Source organism: Dreissena polymorpha, chromosome 2 (genome assembly GCF_020536995.1).
Source record: "Dreissena polymorpha isolate Duluth1 chromosome 2, UMN_Dpol_1.0, whole genome shotgun sequence".
Taxonomy (NCBI): Eukaryota; Metazoa; Mollusca; class Bivalvia; order Myida; family Dreissenidae; genus Dreissena; species Dreissena polymorpha.
This window is the reverse complement of record NC_068356.1, coordinates 35,569,609-35,588,907: the sequence shown is the minus strand read 5'-3', so window position 1 is coordinate 35,588,907 and position 19,299 is coordinate 35,569,609. Positions and strand designations below refer to the sequence as shown.

Sequence of the window (19,299 nt, the reverse complement as noted above, 5' to 3'; positions counted from 1 at the left end):
GCACACTGGCGTTTGCATAATATTTCCAGCAAATAAGACTGTACTGTTGTGTGGCAATTAAAATGTTGGAAGTGAAAAGATCAAGCTGATCTGTTTCCGCATTGATTGTTTGCCCAGTAATTGTAAAAACACTATGTTTAAAACAATTGCTTAGTAATGCAAGTATTTTCAGTTTCTTCAACTGACCAGCCTGCTGACCTCTCCTTTCTTGTCTGGTCTCGGTGAGCAGCGTGAGGGAATCATGTTGGATGTCAACTGGACCCGTAGAACTCTCTGGAATCTAGACCATGGCCCTGAGGTTCTATGATTTGAGTCTCAAACGCATCAGAACACTCATAAGCATTATACATGCTTACTAGTTTATTACAACCAGATGTGTAGTTGTGTATTACAACCAATACAGCATTCTAACCTTAATATTGGAAACTCTTTTATCTCAGTAAAGTACAAAGAATATACTAGTTTTTGAAACTGGGACAATTGTAAGGAAATGCTTTGTGTAAAATGGATTGATAATACATGCTGCCTTTAAAATGGAAAATATTATAATAATTTTAAAAAAATCAACTGTTCCTGTGTAAGCTATTAAAAGTATTAATTGTATTAAACACTAAATAAGAAACTCTTAAGTATCCTTAATACATCTTGTAATTTGTAAGATTTTAATGCCTTTTGAATTGCAGGAGAATTCCAACCTTTATGGTTCCCACCCCTTTTATGTTGCTATGGAAACAGGTGGCAAAGCTAATGGCTTCTTTTTGCTCAACAGCAATGCTATGGGTAGGTCACATTTTGGATTTCTATGGGTACATGTAGGTCACATTTTGGATTTTAAAGCTTGGAAACACTCATATTGTAACTAGATATTTGCATTGTTTGATAGTAATCCTAAATGAACTATATATAATTGCCATGACTGTGTGCAATTATATCATTTAAATGACAAAACTGTACATTCCTTTTTATTAATAGTGATTTGTGTACTGGGCATCCCCCTATTTTCTTCTCCTCGATCAGAGCTGAAGGTATCTGCTTTATTATGCAAATGATACTTTTTGACTTAAAGGCTATGTTTTGTAGTATTTGTACTCAAAGACTCTGCCGTTAGATTTACATGTTGTCTTTGATTATAAGAACTAATAAAAGATATTCATTTCGAACTGTCATTGTATATTTGTTATGCTTTATATTTCAGATGTCATTCTGCAACCATTGCCAGCAGTAACATGGAGGACTATTGGAGGAATTCTGGATTTCTATCTTTTCCTGGGGGATTCCCCTGCAGATGTTATTTCTCAGTACACAGAGGTGATAGGTCGAACGTTTCTGCCACCATATTGGAGTCTTGGATTTCATGTCTGTCGCTTTGGATATAAAAATGTCAGTGATACTCTTAAAGTAACTGACAGAATACAAAAAGCGGGTATACCACAGGTAAGGATAGTTTGCAGAGCTTGATTTTCTTTTAATTTCAATTGAAGATAAAAAAGATAAATTATGACACCCTTTAAAAAAAATTAAGACAATCAGTTTTTTCTGATTTTTAATTGTTGTATAACCTTGTGAAAAGTAAAATCTTTAATTAGGCTTCTATTTATTCAGTTCTTGATAATCCAACAATGATTTGTATGATCTGTTTCATAAGTACTTTATATGAATATATATATCACACTGTGATCACTCATTAAATACCTCAGTGCAATTTTTACAAAAATGCCAACATGTGTTTGTTTTTTACAAGTTCGAATTCAAATACATTTGTCAGTATATATCAGTTTAAACTCACAAATGATCATTGTTAATAATCATTTTTACTATTTACTTACATATTTCTGTGTTGAGTAGTGGATAAAAGATCCATACTGTACCAGTACACAGAGACATATCAGGGACGACACTTTCCGCCTTAATTAGATTTTTATCAAGAAGAGTCTCCCATTTAAAGAAATATAAAAGCAGAAAGTATGGTCCCTGACTGGACTTTACAGGCTAATATTGGACGGCATTTAGCCTTGTTTCCTCATATCAAATCTGTTAATGGGTGGTTATGATTGTTCAGGACGTGCAGTGGAGCGATATAGACTATGCTGTAGGGTGGCGTGACTTTACCATAGACTTTGACAGGTTTGGAAACATTTCTGCAATGTCAGAAAAGCTTCACGCACGCGGACTGAAGTATGTCATAATCACGGTATGTCATGTTGTATGCCAGATCACTAAATTTCATACATACAATATCTCACTAACTTGCTTTGTAATATTTAAAAAAAACTGTTTCAAGGTGACATTATTGTTGTCAGCTGTACACTTTCATAAGCAATACATTTGTCAAAAGCATAGTCCAATGATCAGGTCACATAACTATTGAATGGAACTTTCTCATCAGTTGTTATATTATAATAGTTGGTTATAATTCCATCAAACATTGGTCCAGTGTGGTTATTGTCCCCTACCGGTTTCACCGGAGGGGACTTATGGTTTGCGCTCTGTCTGTCTGTCTGTCTGTCTGTCTGTCTGTCTGTCTGTCTGTCTGTCTGTCTGTCTGTCTGTCTGTCTGTCTGTCTGTCTGTCTGTCTGTCTGTCTGTCTGTCTGTCAGTCTGTCAGTCTGTCAGTCAATCACACTTTTCTGGATCCTGTGATAACTTTAAATATTTCTTAATATTTTTTCATGAAACTTAAAACATGGATAGATTGCAATATGGACATTATGCACGTCATTTCATTTTGTTCCTACGTCAAAAATTCTGGTTGCTATGGCAACAGATAGACTAGAAATACTGCTGAAAATGGTGGTTTTCTGGAGCCTGCGATAACTTTAAAAGTTCTTAATATTTTTTCATGAAACTTGAAACATGGATAGATGGCAATATGGACATTATGCACGTCATTTCATTTTGTTCCTACGTCAAAAATTCTGGTTGCTATGGCAACAAATAAAATAAAAAATCTTACAATGGTGGAATTTCTGACAATGGTGGAGCCGGTAGGGGACTAAATTGCTTGGCAATAGTCTTGTTTCATATCACATTTGCACTACTAGTATTTGATAATCAGTCAAATATTTGTTTTGGGTGGACTATTTTGAATGCTTGAGAAATTTGAGTTATCAGTTAGCTTTTCTATTTTCAGCTCACCTGTCACGAAGTGACATGGTGAGCTTATGTGACCATGTGATGTCCGGCGTCCGTTGTGTGTGCGTGCGTCCGTCAACTATTTGTTTGTGTAGACAGTAGAGGTTACAGTTTTCATCCAATCATTATGAAATTTGGTCAGAATGTTTATCTTGATGAAATCTGGGTTGGGATTGTATTTGGGTCATCTGGGGTCAAAAACTAGGTAACTAGGTCAAAAACTAGGTCACATAATAGGTCAAATAATAGAAAAACCTTGTGTAGACAATAGAGGTCGCAGTTTTCATCCAATCTTTATGAAATTTGGTCAGAATGTTTATCTTGATGAAATCTGGGTTGGGATTGTATTTGGGTCATCTGGGGTCAAAAACTAGGTCACTAGGTCAAATAATTGAAAAATCATCAACAATTTGTTTGTGTAGACAGTAGAGGTCACAGTTTTCATCCAATGTTTATGAAATTTGGTCAGAATGTTTATCTTGATGAAATCTGGGTTGGGAGTGTATTTGGGTCATCTGGGGTCAAAAACTAGGTCACTAGGTCAAAAACTAGGTCAAATAATAGAAAAACCTTGTGTAGACAATAGAGGTTGCAGTTTTCATCCAATCTTTATGAAATTTGGTTAGAATGTTTATCTTGATGAAATCTGGCTTTGGAATGTATTTGGGTCATCTGGAGTCAAAAACTAGGTCACTAGGTCAGATAATAGAAAAACCTTGTGTAGACAATAGAAGTCGCAGTTTTCATCCAATCTTTATGAAATTTGGTCAGAATGTTTATCTTGATGAAATCTGGTTTGGGATTGTATTTGGGTCATCTGAGGTCAAAAACTAGGTCACTAGGTCAAATAATAGGAAAGCAGTCAACAATTTGTTTGTGTAGACAGTAGAGGTCACAGTTTTCATCCAATCTTTATGAAATTTGGTCAGAATGTTTATCTTGATGAAATCTGGGTTGGGATTGTATTTGGGTCATCTTGGCTCAAAAACTAGGTCACTAGGTCAAATAATAGAAAAATCTTTTGTGGACAATAGAGGTCACAGTTTTCATTCAATCTTCATGAAATTTGGTCAGAATGTTTGTCTTGATGAAATCTTGGTTGGGATTGTATTTGGGTCACCTGGGGTCAAAAACTAGGTCAATAGGTCAAATATTAGAAAAACCTTGTGTAGACAATAGAGGTCACAGTTTTCATCCAATCTTTATGAAATTTGGGCAGAATGTCGATGTTCATGAAAACTGGGTTGGGATTGTATTTCAGATAGTCAGGTGAGCGATTCAGGGCCATCATGGCCTTCTTGTTTGGCTGTAGTGTTTTTTCTTCAAATAATGAAAGTGTTATATTTGCAGGACCCGGGTATTTCATGTACCCAGCCTGCCGGAACATACAGGCCATATGACCTTGGCCGTGACATGGACATCTTTGTGAAGAATATATCTGGACAGCCATTCATTGGTCAGGTAACAAAAAGCCTTTGATTGGTCAGGTAACAAACAGCCTTTGATTGGTCAGGTAATAAACAGCCTTCGATTGGTCAGGTAAAAAACAGCCTTTGATTGGTCAGGTAACAAACAGCCATTCATTGGTCAAGTAGCAAACAGCCATTCATTGGTCAGGTAACAAAAAGCCTTTGATTGGTCAGGTAAAAAACAGCCTTTGATTGGTCAGGTAACAACCAGCCTTTGATTGGTAAGTTAAAGAACAGCCATTATTGGTCAGGTCACAAAAAGCCTTTGATTGGTCAGGTAAAAATCAGTCATTCATTGATCAGGTTACAAACAGCCTTTGATTGGTCAGGTAACAAACAGCCTTGAATTGGTCAGGAAAAAAGTCAGGTTAAGATTATCACGTAGGATTCAGTATGATAAAATATCTTTAACCAGGTTTTCTGAAGGAAAAAACTGGTTATTAGATTGGCGAATGTCAGCGGGCGGGCGGAACAATCTTGTCTGGGCCATAACTTTGTCGTTCATTGTAAGATATTGAAAGCATTTGGCACATTTGTTTACCATCATTAGACGGTGTGTCGCGCGAAAGAATTACGTCGCTATTTCCAAGGTCAAGGTCACACATTGAGTTCAAAGGTCAAAAATGGCCATAAATGAGCTTGTCTGGGTCATAACTATGTCATTCATTGTGAGATTTTAAAATCATATGGCACATTTGTTCACCATCATTGGATGGTGTGTTGCGCGAAAGAATTACATCAATATCTCCAAGGTCAAGGTCACACTTTGAGTTCAAATATCAAAAATGGCCATAAATGAGCTTGTCTGGGCCATAACTATGTCATTCATTGTGAGATTTTAAAATCATTTGGCACATTTGTTCACCATCATTGGACGGTGTGTCGCGCAAAAGAATTACGTCAATATCTCCAAGGTCAAATTCCCCATGACTAAAAATATATTGATTTTGAAACAAGGGAGTAACTTTGAACAATCAGTAACAATGCACATTTTGAGTTGGTCTCCCTTTATTATACTTTTTAACCAGGTTTTCCGAAGGAAAAAACTGGTTATTAGATTGGCATATGTCGGCGGGCGGGCTGGAGGGCTGAACAAGCTTGTCCGGCCCATAACTTTGTCGTTCATTGTGAGATTTTAAAATCATTTGGCACATTTGTTCACCATCATTAGACGGTGTGTCGCGCGTAAGAATTACGTCCATATCTCCAAGGTCAAGGTAACACTTTGAGTTCAAAGGTCAAAAATGGCCATAAATGAGCTTGTCTGGGTCATAACTATGTCATTAATTGTGAGATTTTAAAATCATATGGCACATTGTTCACCATCATGGGACGGCGTGTCGCACGAAAGAATCATGTCAATATCTCCAAGGTCAAGGTCGCCACAACTAAAAATATATTTATTTTGAAACAAAGGGGGGTAATTTTGTTTGTTCAGTTCAAAAGTTCAGTTTGAGTTGTCTCCCTTTATCAGACCTTCTTTCACAATGAAAACCTGGTTTTGTGACAATTTTTTCCCTTGTTTTTTTTCGGCGTAGCTGTATTTAGCCAGCTTTTTACCTTACCTGACCTTTGTAAGTGTCCAATAAAATTCAAATAAAATTTCCCGCGGCTAGGTACGAATGAATACACTTCATTTATTCCATTGGCTGATTTGAGTATACCACCAGAACATTGGAAACATATACGCGTCTTTCTAACACTGTTTTACTGCATGAAACAATTTTATCTCTAATGAAAAGGCTTAATAGAGAGAACAGTTTTACACTCAATTCTCGACAGCAATACAGTTTGTGCGTGCACCTTTTATTTTCAGAGGATTGCCAGGGCAAAAGCGTTTATACTTAAAAGCTATGTTCTCATATTTAGTACTTACTTCCATATTCCTGTCAACATGTTAACATGTAAAAGTATAAAGAGCAGTGGTTAAGCGAGGCCTCACTTTAATGCATTGCATTTCAACCCGCGAGATATCGGGTCAATTCGCGGCCAGTGTGTGAATGTCAGAGTTTATATACAGGTCATCACTGGAGTTCGCGGCCAGTAAAATAATCGTTATATAATAAAGACTCTATCCGTGAACTAGGTGACCTGGAATTTTCTTTAGACCAGAAATTTGTTAAATGAAGATATTCAGCAATATAATCATGGTATGTCAATAATAGATTCTTAATGTGTTTTCAACAATACAATGATAAATATTATTTTTGATTAATTTAACAATAATTATTCCACCATATTGACTAATGTATTAAGCATGAGTTCGATGATTCTCGATACTGTTAATAATCAAATCAAATAGCAATGCCCGACAAACCACTAAAACAGGTTTGTTAGAAGAACGCGCCTATAAATACGGATACTTCGCATGTGGCTGGTTGACTCATATGTTTTAATTTCACTTCCATTCTTCTTTTGGTTTTCTGTTTTGTATCTATAGGTTTATGACCAGCAATATGTAATAATGTAAAATAAGCCGCGAAAACTCCGCGTAACATCCCGTACTGCGTGTGATGCAGCTAAGAACTGCACAGAAAAAGACATTCGCTATCCTTGATCTCATTCATTGAACTATCAAAGCCGTATATCTTTTTAAAAGATATTTCTTGTTTAAATTGATATCAAGGTCGCCACGAGTAAAAATAGATTGAATCTTACACAAGGAGGGTAACAATGCACATTTTGAATTGTCTCCCTTTATCAGACTTTTTCTCAAATTGAAAACTTGGTTTTGTGACAATTTTGTCCCTTGTTTATTTATGTATTTAAATCATATAAATCAATAACACAGATAACCATTTAATGACTATTTGGTCAAAATACAAAGCTTTAGTTATGGTTCCACACAGAAGATAAGCGTTTTGTCAATCAATATTCGGTATTGTTGAATGTTTAAAAGTCGTCTAAATTGTATGTGATGGTAGATTGTGTATATATTTAAGCAACCAGCTGTTTACACGTACACATGGAAAGAAATAATTTCCAATATTATACATATTTACTGATAATACGGATATTTTAGTAGACTGAAAATTGTGTTACAGACATTTACTATACGCAAAAATTAAGTCACTGTTGTCCTCAATAATTTTGCTGTATGTTAGTAGATACTGTAATTGATTTTGTATGCTGTATACATCTATCAAGATTTGTTTCATACAGGTATGGCCTGGACCAACTGTGTGGCCGGACTTCAGTAACCCTGCCACGGAGCAATACTGGTCGTCTCTGATAGGAGAATTCCACCAGGAGGTGCCATTTGATGGGCTGTGGATCGTAAGTTCTAGGCTCTTATTCAGTTAACCCTTAACCACTTAGATACGTATTTAACCCTTTACCACTTAGATCCTTTACCACTTTCATACATATTTAACCCTTTATGACTTAGATACGTATTTTGAGGTATTTGTAGTCCCTTAAAGAGTTACATTTAATTTAAGACCTTTCTTATTAGATTCAAGTTTTTAAGGCTTCATATCCAAACTTAGATACTGATGAGCAGCAAACAGCATAAAACCTGAACAGACTGTGAGTTTCTCTCAGATTGTTCTGGTTTTATGCTGTTTGCACATTTTACTTTGCTTATAAGTGGGAAAGGTTTAAGGTTCTGAGTGCGGTTTCTTGTCAAATATATCTTTAGATTTTACTATATGACACAAGATTTGATGAGAGTTCATGCCACATGTAGACTATTGTATGTTAGTCTTGACCAAGAAACTTGTAAGTTTAACCATGGTTTGGCAGTGTACCGGAATCTGTGTTATGCCATTACTAGGTACCGGAATGTTGGGTATGCCCTGACCCAGAATGCTTGTTTACATAAGAATAAAGATGTACATTTTGGAAGCTCTCACAAGTTAAAACTCTATCAAATGAACTATTTTGCTTTACAACATTACAATTTTGTATCCAAATGCAAAAAAACATGTATAGTAACATAATATAGACCCTGTAATCTTAAAACAAGAAACAGTGCCAGTATTTATTTACATATTTTGACTAATTAGTGTGATTACTTGTTTCTTGCACTTCTTATTCAAGGATATGAATGAAGTTTCCAATTTTGTTGATGGTGACCTCTACACACAAACTTGCCCTGATACTCGCTATGATTTCCCACCCTACCTTCCAGGTACTAAAGTACTTTATTCTTTACTCTTTTCTGCGCACATTTTTACAGTTTTTTGTTGTTAAAAAATGGACAACAACATAAGTTTGATTGCAAACTATTTTTAAGGCAACATCATTAGCTTTTATTTTATTTAATTATTGTGTTGACTTTTATTAAGGGATTCTTAAACAATAAAAGCATATATGTAAAAAATGAATGCATTGAAAGTAAAATAAATTTCTTTGAACTTAAGTTATCATGCACGAATATTTTAGAATGAATGCTTCAATGTCGGTATTTTCAAAGACGGAAGAAAGAGAAAAAATATGATTATGAATAAAGTAGTTGTATTTACATATACAATTTTTTTGTTTGGAAATTTTTTAACGGAGCTATGCAGTTCAATGCATTTAGTATCAAGTTTTTAATATACATGTTGAAAAGAATGAATTTTCATGATTGATTTATGTAAAACAATTGGTGAATGTTTTTACAATGTTTCTTATCGAACACGCTTATAATTAGAGATGATTTTATTGTCATATTTGGCCCTTTCATAAATAATTCTTAAGATTTTTGTAAGGTTTCTGTTGTAAGAGAAACATTTATACAATATTTATGAAACGGGCCCATTATAGTTAGTTTTGTTCACAGATGTGAATGGAGGCCGACTATTCAGCAGCACCATGTGCTGTTCCTGTAGACAGAACCTATCTCTGGCCTATGATCTCCATAATATGTATGGATCCATGGAAACACAGGTCACAAACAGGCCAGTATGAAATAATGGGATTTTAGATTATTGTTAATTAAAACAAAAGTCAAAACGTTATTGGACATGAGTAATTTGTTAAAGTTTTATGTAAGTTTATTTTATCCTTACAGAGCGCTAAGGTCTGCAATACAGGGACAGCGGCCTTTCATAATTTCAAGGTCAACTTTTCCAGGTCAAGGTCATTATGGTGGGCACTGGACAGGTGATAATGCACACACATGGCATGACCTGTATAGGTCAATATCAGGTTTGTTAATGAACATTTAATTGTTTTATATTCAAAGCAAACGAACATTAGGGTTAATAACTGTTTGAGGTAGAAAATTAGTGAAGACTTGACTATTTGTGTCTTGTTCTGTAAAAATTGGGCAAATGCATGTGCCTTAAGTGACATGCCAGATTAGCCTTTACCGCTTTTTACCGAAAATCTAGTTTAAGTGGAAAGTGTCGTCCCTGATTAGCCTGTGCAGACTGCACAGGCTAATCTGGGACCACAATTTACGCACATGCATTATGCCCAGTTTTCTCAGAAAAAGACTCATTTATCTGCGTTCAAATATTTGTACAAATATGAAGCGTTATTTTCCAGCCATATTACATATGAACATGTTCGGCATCCCCATGACTGGCGCTGACATTTGTGGTTTCCATTTGAATGCCACCTATGAGCTGTGCCTGCGTTTCTACCAGCTCGGAGCATTCTACCCCTTCAGTAGGACACACAATGTCGATTATACTGTAAGTTGGTATGGGAGTTACAGACTTTCAGTTTATGTTTTATAAGCATTTGTCGGATGATTTTTGTGAATTCCAGTCAAATTAAATTTTAAAATCTTCAAATCTAAAGAGCAATATTGTGTCAAATCTGAATGCATAACATTTACATCGTTTATCATGAACACATCTTTACACATATAAGTTATGTAATGATATTTATCCTGTTTCTACGATCAACATTGACCTAAGAAAAGGATTATTTATTCACCTATCTCAAGACATCTTGAAGTGGTAAGGTTTATGAGCTTAATATTGTAATCATACACGTGGAATAACATCAAACACAGCATTAAATTCAAAAGAAGACTTCTTCCAATATTTCCATCAATAAAAACGTTGAGACTGAAATCGGATGGGTTGTTTTGAGGGCAGAGTAAATTATTGCAAGTGTAATTAGGTTATAATCTGGTTGTTAAACATACAATTAAAAACTCGTCTAGCTTGTAGTAAATGAGTTCAAAATCAAATTGTGTGGCAACTGGAACACAGAAAACAAAGTTGGTATCGGGAATTAAAAGATTATCCGTTTCTGCACAAAAACAAAACTAGAGCGAAGGCTATTTCCTTTTTTAGCCTCACCGGAACAACTTTCTCCATCTGTGCACAAACTCAATATTCCTGCCAATTTTTACCCCACTTTTTAGCTTTTGTGATCGGTCTTTGTTCGTCTGTCCGTCCATCAGTCTGTCATCCACATTTGGTTTGTAAACACTCTAGAGGCCACATTTCTTGTCCGATCTTCATGAAACCTGGTCAGAAGATTTGTCCCAATGATGTCTCGATCGAGTTCTAAACTGGGTCATGCTGGGTCAAAACAAAACAAAACAAAAACATCGTAAACACTGTAGAAGTCACATTTCATGCCCAATCTTCATGTAACATTGTCAAAATGTTTGTCTTAATTATATGTTGGTTGAGTTCAAAAGTGGTTCAGGTCCGTTGAAAAACATGGCCGCCAGTCGGCGGGGCAGTTTTCCTTATTTGGATATAGAGAAACCTTGTAAATACTCTAGAGGTCACATTTCTTGTCTTATCTTCATGAAACTTGGTCAGAAGATTTGTCCCAATGATACCTTGATTGAGTTTGAAACTGGGTCATGCTGGGTCAAAAACTAGGTCACTAGTCAAAAAAAAAAAAAACTTGTAAACACTGTAGAAGTCACATTTCATGCCCAATCTTCATGTAACTTTGTCAAAATATTTGTCTTAATGATATGTATCTAGGTCAAGTTTGACGTTTGGTAATGTGGGGACAAAATCTAATGGGGTCTTATCTTACAAAAACCTTTTAAACACACTAGAGGCCATAGTTTTGGTCGAATAATGATGATACTTGACAAGGATGTTTTTCTTGATGATATCTAGGCAAAGTTTGACATTGGGTCATGTGGGGTCAAAATCTTGGTCTAGAGGTCCAAATCTTACGAAAACCTTGTATACACATGTAGTATTAGCATTACTTGCAAATGTTTGCATTGCAATAAAACCCATACAAATGGGCAGTACTCAATCAGAATTAATCATATGCTCACACCGCAAAAGTAAACAGAAGAGAAACAATCTTAAATATGCTCTAGAGTACATGTACTGAATTTTTAGCTCATCTATTTTTTGAAAAAAATTATGAGCTATTGTCATCACCTTGGCGTCGGCGTCCGGTTAAGTTTTGCGTTTAGGTCCACTTTTCTCAAAAAGTATTAATGCTATTGCATTCAAACTTGCTACACTTACTTACTATCATGAGGGGACTGGGCAGGCAAAGTTAGATAACTCTGGCTTGCATTTTGACAGAATTATGTGCCCTTTTTATACTTAGAAAATTGAAAATTATGGTTAAGTTTTGCGTTTAGGTCCACTTTTTTCAGAAAGTATCAATGCTATTGCATTCAAACTTGGTACACTTACTTACTATCATGAGGGGACTGGGCAGGCAAAGTTAGATAACTCTGGCATGCATTTTGACAGAATTATGTGCCCTTTTTATACTTAGAAAATTGAAAATTTTGGTTAAGTTTTGTGTTTAGGTCCATTTTATTCCTTAAGTATCAAAGCTATTGCTTTCATACTTGCAACACTTACTAACTATCATAAGGGGACTGTGCAGGCAAAGTAATGTAACTCTGACTGGCATTTTGACAGAATTATGTGCCCTTTTTATACTTATAAAATTGAAAATTTGGTTAAGTTTTGTGTTTAGGTCCACTTTATTCCTACAGTATCAAAGCTATTGCTTTCATACTTGCAGCACTTATTAACTATCATAAGGGGACTGTGCAGGAAAAGTTATGTAACTCTGACTGGCATTTGGACGGAATTATGGGCCCTTTATCCTTAGAAAATTGAAAATTTGGTTAAGTTTTGTGTTTTGTTCCACTTTACCCCTAAAGTATCATAGATATTGCTTTCATACTTGGAACACTCGCAAACTATCATAAGGGTACAGTAAAAGGACAAGTAGCATAACTCTGGTTGTCATTTTTACGGAATTATGGCCCTTTTTTGACTTAGTAACTTTGAATATATGGTTAAATTTTGTGTTTAGATCCACTTTACTTCTTAAGTATCAAGGCTATTGCTTTCAAACTTCAAATACTTACATGATATCATGAGGTTACTGTACCTGACAAGTTGAATTTTACCTTGACCTTTGAATGACCTTGACTCTCAAGGTCAAATTCTTAAATTTTGCTAAAATTGCCATAACTTCTTTATTTATGATTAGATTTGATTGATACTTTGACAAAACTACTCTTACCTGACATACCATAATAGACTCCACCCACACCATCCCGTGTGCCCTCCCCCCTTCCCCCCCCCCCTATTTTTTTTTTTTTTTTAAGATCATCTCACAAATAACCACCACACCCTCACACTATTACCCCCCCCCCCCCCCCACCCCATCCCCAAATATTTTTTCTAAACGGTTAAAAAACACAAATATTTATTTTTATTATTTTATGTTTGAAATACCGGATTCGCACCGAATCCCTCCCCCACTCCCCCCCCCCACCCCGATTTTTTTTTTTTCGTATTTTTGGAAGATAATGTAATAAATTCCACACCCCCACACTATACACCCCTCTTCACTCCACCCCTCCCTCCTTTGTGATTGAAAATGAGAGTCCCTTGACCTTTAAAAAGAAAACAGATGAGCGGTCTGCACCCGCAAGGCAGTGCTCTTGTTAACTAAGCAATGAACAAGGCCTTGTAAGAAAAGGTGAGCGCACTAGGGCCATCTTGGCCCTCTTGTTATAACAATAATATTATTATTGACAATAATAATAATGATACAAATATTATACTAATATAACTATGTCCAGTTAAGTCTAGAGATGCATTCATTTCCAGATTGGTGTAGATTCCCTGGTACCATTTTAGTCAGTTTTTGTTGATTACAAAAGGTTGACCAGGACCCAGGTGCATTTGATGACTTCTTCGCCAGCTCAGTGCGAGACGCCTACCTGGTTCGCTACTCCCTGCTGCCTCTGTTGTACACGCTGTTCTACAAGAGTTATAGCACAGGGTCAACTGTCGCCCGAGCTATGTTCATAGAGTAAGCCACAGTCAGAGAAAACTGGGCATTATGCATGTGCATAAACTTTGGTAGTATGCACAGGCTGATCAGGGATGACACTAAACACCTTTATGGAATTTTTCATTTCAAGGAGGTCTCTTCTAAAAGAAAGTCCAGTGTAGGCAGAAAGTGTCATCCCTGATTAGGCTCTGGGGACTGCACAGACCAATCTGGGACAACACTTTACGCACATGCTTTAAGCCTAATTTTCCCTGAACAATACTCAAGTAATCACTCATTAGCTCTTTAACTACAGCCTGAATATTTGTCACCTCAGATAAATTATTTAGATACAAACTAGTTTTCAGTCTAAAATAGCACATGGATGCAACTGTGATTGCATGGGAACTGCATATTTGTAGTCAAAAAAAAAGATAGAAGTATAAAGTCATTATAATACATTTATTATTAAATAAGATGAACATGTTATGAATTTAAATTTTTTTGGTTACATGATTCTACCCAAACACAAAGTGATTACAAATCATTCGTTGCACATTTACAAATGGTGTTTATCCAATTCCTATGTGAAATGAATAAATGAAAAAGAAATGTATATTGTGCAAACATTTCACTTTGTTTTTAGCTCGACTATTATATATGAAATATATATAGTGGAGCTATCCTACTCACCCCAGGCGTCGGCGTTTCCGTTAGCGTTTGTGTTAGCATGCAAATGTTAAATTTTTTGTATGACCCCAATTATTTTCATTGTCCCTTGACATATTGCTTTCATATTTTGCATACTTGTTTACCAACATGACCCCAACCTATGAACAAGAGCAGACAACTCTAGCAAGCATTTTGTCATAATTATGGCCCCTTTTCCACTTAGAATATGCAGCAAATGTTAAAGTTTTCATACTACCCCATTTATTTTCATTGTCCATTGACATATTGCTTTCGTATTTTGCATACTTGTTTACCAACATGACCCAACCTATAAACAAGAGCAGACAACTCTATCAAGCATTTTGTCATAATTATTGCCCCTTTTAAACTTAGAATATGCATATTATTGATAAATCTATGTTAAAGTTTGCGTACTACCCTAAATATTTCCTATATCCTTTGACATATTGCTTTTATATGTTGCATACTTGTTTACCAACATCACCCCAACCTATAAACAAGAGCAAAGAACTCTATCAAGCATTTTGTAATAATTATTGCCCCTTTTATATTTAGAATATGCATATTATTGATAAATCTATATTAAAGTTTGTGTTCTTCCCCAAATATTTCCTATATCCTTTAACATATTGCTTTTATATGTTGCATACTTGTTAACAGGGATCATATTTTCCCGCAACATCAATCGGTCCGGATATAAATGGGGAAAAGTATCCGAAATCATGACAAATTACGTTAAAATATATACCATTGATTTTGCCATTCATGACGGTGGTATAATATATGTACAAGTAAAATTCCCTTAGGCATTTTTTTTTAAAACGGAACGAGTTTTCTCAACTGGTTTAATCATTTGGTATTTCATTGTTATTTCGTGTGCTGTTTTATCAGACTTTTTTCATCGTTGTCAATATTATTAATCTGTGTAAGTCTATACCGATGTTTTAAATTGTTGTCGACTCGATAATATCTTACATGCACTGAACCAAACAAATGTTTGTGCGTAGATTGGCTACTGACAACAACAAACCAAATAATTAAGAAGTAATTTGTTGTCAAATAACGCACGTACGATAGTTTAGATGCGTAGGGATTTAATCACGAGAGCGAAGCATTTGAAACCACGCATCTAATTTTCCGGTCGTGAGTTATTCAGCAACAAAGTATAAAGTACACGAATTATTTCGATTCTAACACGGTTTTACTAAAGATTTATTCAATGTATATTATTTTTCTTGAGTACTATTTTATGTGAAGTTTCTCCCATAAAAATAACTTTCGGCTGTTCTGTCGATCAGATCCGCGACTTTCATTCATAATTATATTACCGGATTATTACGCTGGTGGAAAATGTATCGGCATGTTTTGTTTAGTTACAGCGCGTGCATTCAGACGCGTCTTTTCGGATGCGTCTTTAATCCGCTGTTCACAAGTTTTTGATTCTTGGTCTGACGTGCAATAAACTGGTCCTGACCGGTTTAGAGACTGCAGCGAATGGTTTATTACACCTAATCGAGATAAGAATGTCATTAGGGTGTGTTAGCATGTACACTGTGTAATCGATTTCATGACATGGGAATTTTAATTGCAAACAGAATCGGACCGACTGTTTGGGATTTTCAATCGGTCTTTCATGACCCCAATCGGTCTAGGACCGACAAAACCGAAAAAAATATGATCCCTGCTTGTTAACCAACATGACCCCAACCTATATATAAGAGCAGACCACTGTATCAAGCATTTTGACATAATTATGACCCCTTTTACACTTAGATAATTGAACATTTTGCTTAAATTGCCATAACTTCTTTATTTATAATCACATTTTATTATTTCTTTGACAAAACAACACTTACCTGAATACCACAATGGATTCCACCCAAACAATACCCCACGCCCCTACCCAGAATCCCTTCCCAGCCCCAACCTCCCCCCCCCCAAAAAAAAATTTCTTTTTTAAACATCATCTTATAAATTACCACACCCCACCACCCCACATTATACCCCCTCTCACCCCCCAACCCCCTACCCCCACCCAAAAAAAATATTATTTTTTAATCATCATTGAATAAATTACCACACCCCACATTATACCCCCCCTCTCAACTCCCCCCCCCCCCCCACCCCTCCCAATTTATTTTTTTATTTTTTAAAAGATGGACTTATAAATGACCACACCTCACATTATACCCCCTGTCAACCCCCCCCCCCCCCCCCCAAAAAAAAATAATTTTTTTTTTCCTTTTTTTATTTTTAAAAGATCCTCTAATAAATTATTGTATATGAACAATTTCCCCATGATGGCTTACGTTATACTGTCAAGCACTCGAATAGTCGACCGCGCTGTCTTCTGACAGCTCTTGTTTGTCTTTCTTGTGAAATAATGAAAGCTTTCTTTATCCATATGTGATTTCGAGGTACATCAGTCTATGTGTGATTTGACTGGTTTCAGGTTTCCACAAGATGTTGGCTCATATGGGGTGGACACCCAGTTTCTGTGGGGCTCAGAACTTCTGATTGCGCCAGTCCTCACTGAGGTGTTTACCAATTGAGCCTCGTTCTGGGAAAACTGGGCTTAATACATGTGCATAAAGTGTCATACCAGATTAGCATGTGTAGTCTGCACAGGCTTATCTGGTTCAACACTATCGGACTTTAATCTATTTTCATTTAAGACTGCACAGGCTAATGTAAGACAACACTTTACAGGTATGCATTAAGACTACCGTAATTACTCTATGTTTTCGGACACTTAAAAATAATTAATTTTTTTCGTGTCCGAAAACTTAGATACGAAAAATATTAACAAAATACAGGTGTCCGAAAACTTAGAGTCGAAAATGGAAGTGTCCGAAAATAGCGTCAATTGTATCAACGACTACCGGTAATAGCACGCGCTTGTAAAATACCATGCCGTATAGTATAAATTACAGTTATACATGTTTGCACTGCATTTTAAATAATTGTAAATGCTTAATTTATTTGACAGAAAGTTACTTCAAGGTTGAACTTTGACCAACGAGTTCAAAAATGAGCATGTGATGTACCGATACACGCTTGTATGAACCTGTAATTAACGCAATAAAATAAGCAAACTATGAATTCTTTGTTTGTTCATTTCCGATAGTTGTTGTGTAACACCTGCCATTGTATGTAAAACTTGTAATAGGGTGCATCACAATTTGAAACATTTAGTATTTGTCACAGTTATTTTACTGAGAAGGAGTAGTACTATTGGGATAGATAATTGAACTGTTAATTGGCACTACCCCTGGTAATTGTCATAACGCTTATGCTATCGGGCGAAACCATTGTTTTATACCGCTTTACAAGGTTATTTACCCAATAACGCAAATGAAATGGTCCATTGCCCTCAGGCATGCACCCGCAATGATTTATGATGTTAATCTGGTTGTAAAACCCCATGATCGAAGTGTCATTAGATATCGAAAAAGGCTAGAAATTTGGTAAAATAGCGCTGTAAAATATACTGTCCGAAAACTTAGAGACATAAATAACGGACGAAAACTCGTGTGTCCGAAAATAAAGAGTCACGAAAAATAATTATTTTTGCCAAAAAAGGGGGTGTCCGAAAACTTAGAGTGTCCGAAAACATAGAGTTATTACGGTAGTTCTCCCAGCACGAGGCTCAATTACTTCTGCGTTGGGATGTGTGGCCTTGTAATAAATGCGGATTTATACAACAAATACACAATGTATAATAATACTTTTCAACCTTGTTCGTTTTTCTTATCTCTTAATATAACAATATTCTGACAATAATATTTTTATTAGTAAATTTAATTCATTAGGTAAGCTGATCTGACTATCATTAGTCATTGCTGACATAATTTCAGTGATAATAAGCACAATTCCGTTATATATTCTATCTACAGCATTTTGTTATGTTTAATTAAAATTTGATAATGTAGATATCTAATTGATATAAGCCTGTGTGTTTGTGTTTTTTATGCAGATGGCAACTAAAGTTGATGTCTACCTTCCCCCAGACACGTTGTGGTATGACTTCTATGAAGGTCAGTCACTTCAAGGTCAAGGTCAGAATGTTACCTTGGATGCCCCACTGTACAAGGTAAACCTTCTGGTGAGAGCAGGGAGGATAATCCCCAGACAAGAACCAGCTCTTACAACCAAGCTAAGGTATTGGCAGTTGGTATTGCATACACGCCATTATGTAAGACACCATAAACGATTTTAGGTGTTAACCAGAAATTAGACACATGACAAAAATATATCCGGTATCTCTGCCTTATTAATACTAGTAAACTTGATTTAATATAAATCAATGGTATTGCCACTTTGTGTTGAAGTTTTATACATTGAGTGGATTTGTTAGCCAAAAGTTAATAATACAAGTAAAGTTAAATACTAATAAACTTTGACTATTGGAATTAAAATACATTTGCCCTTTTTGACTTAATTATATTTATAAACGTATAAATGACATTGTTCTTTCAGCCGGATGAATGATTTTTCACTTCTAGTTGCTCTGGCAACTGATGGTACCGCAGTCGGTAGTCTATACTGGGATGACGGAGACACAAGTTTGTATTGTTATTACTTTCTTGTGATCATATATTTTTTCTGTATTCAATGTATAGGGAACTAGTTTAAATCTATTTATTGAAGATTTATTGCATTACAAGCCATAAAAGTTCATTACGTGTGTCAAATCTGTGCTGTGTGTAAATTGGCAATTTTTTAACTTATCTAGTGTGGGGATCAAACTGGGCACCTCCATAATATATGAGCCACGTTCTGCGAAAACTGGGCTTAATGCATGTGAATAAGTTAACTAAGTAGTTCA

The 19,299-nt window shown here is 35.7% G+C and overlaps 1 protein-coding gene across 1 annotated transcript in view; it reads left to right on the top strand.

The window, feature by feature from the left end:
- The window catches only part of LOC127866586 (lysosomal alpha-glucosidase-like), a 38,927-nt gene that overhangs the window by 14,038 nt on the left and 5,590 nt on the right, over nucleotides 1-19,299 (top strand). Inside the window, exons 5-18 of the mRNA XM_052407219.1 lie at nucleotides 173-298; nucleotides 684-780; nucleotides 1,196-1,434; nucleotides 2,060-2,191; nucleotides 4,483-4,593; nucleotides 7,764-7,877; nucleotides 8,643-8,733; nucleotides 9,367-9,484; nucleotides 9,598-9,734; nucleotides 10,077-10,225; nucleotides 13,666-13,817; nucleotides 16,924-17,008; nucleotides 18,448-18,632; nucleotides 18,951-19,036. Of these exons, the coding sequence (XP_052263179.1) occupies nucleotides 173-298; nucleotides 684-780; nucleotides 1,196-1,434; nucleotides 2,060-2,191; nucleotides 4,483-4,593; nucleotides 7,764-7,877; nucleotides 8,643-8,733; nucleotides 9,367-9,484; nucleotides 9,598-9,734; nucleotides 10,077-10,225; nucleotides 13,666-13,817; nucleotides 16,924-17,008; nucleotides 18,448-18,632; nucleotides 18,951-19,036 (1,822 nt within the window). The remainder of the gene's footprint in view (nucleotides 1-172; nucleotides 299-683; nucleotides 781-1,195; nucleotides 1,435-2,059; nucleotides 2,192-4,482; nucleotides 4,594-7,763; nucleotides 7,878-8,642; nucleotides 8,734-9,366; nucleotides 9,485-9,597; nucleotides 9,735-10,076; nucleotides 10,226-13,665; nucleotides 13,818-16,923; nucleotides 17,009-18,447; nucleotides 18,633-18,950; nucleotides 19,037-19,299) is intronic.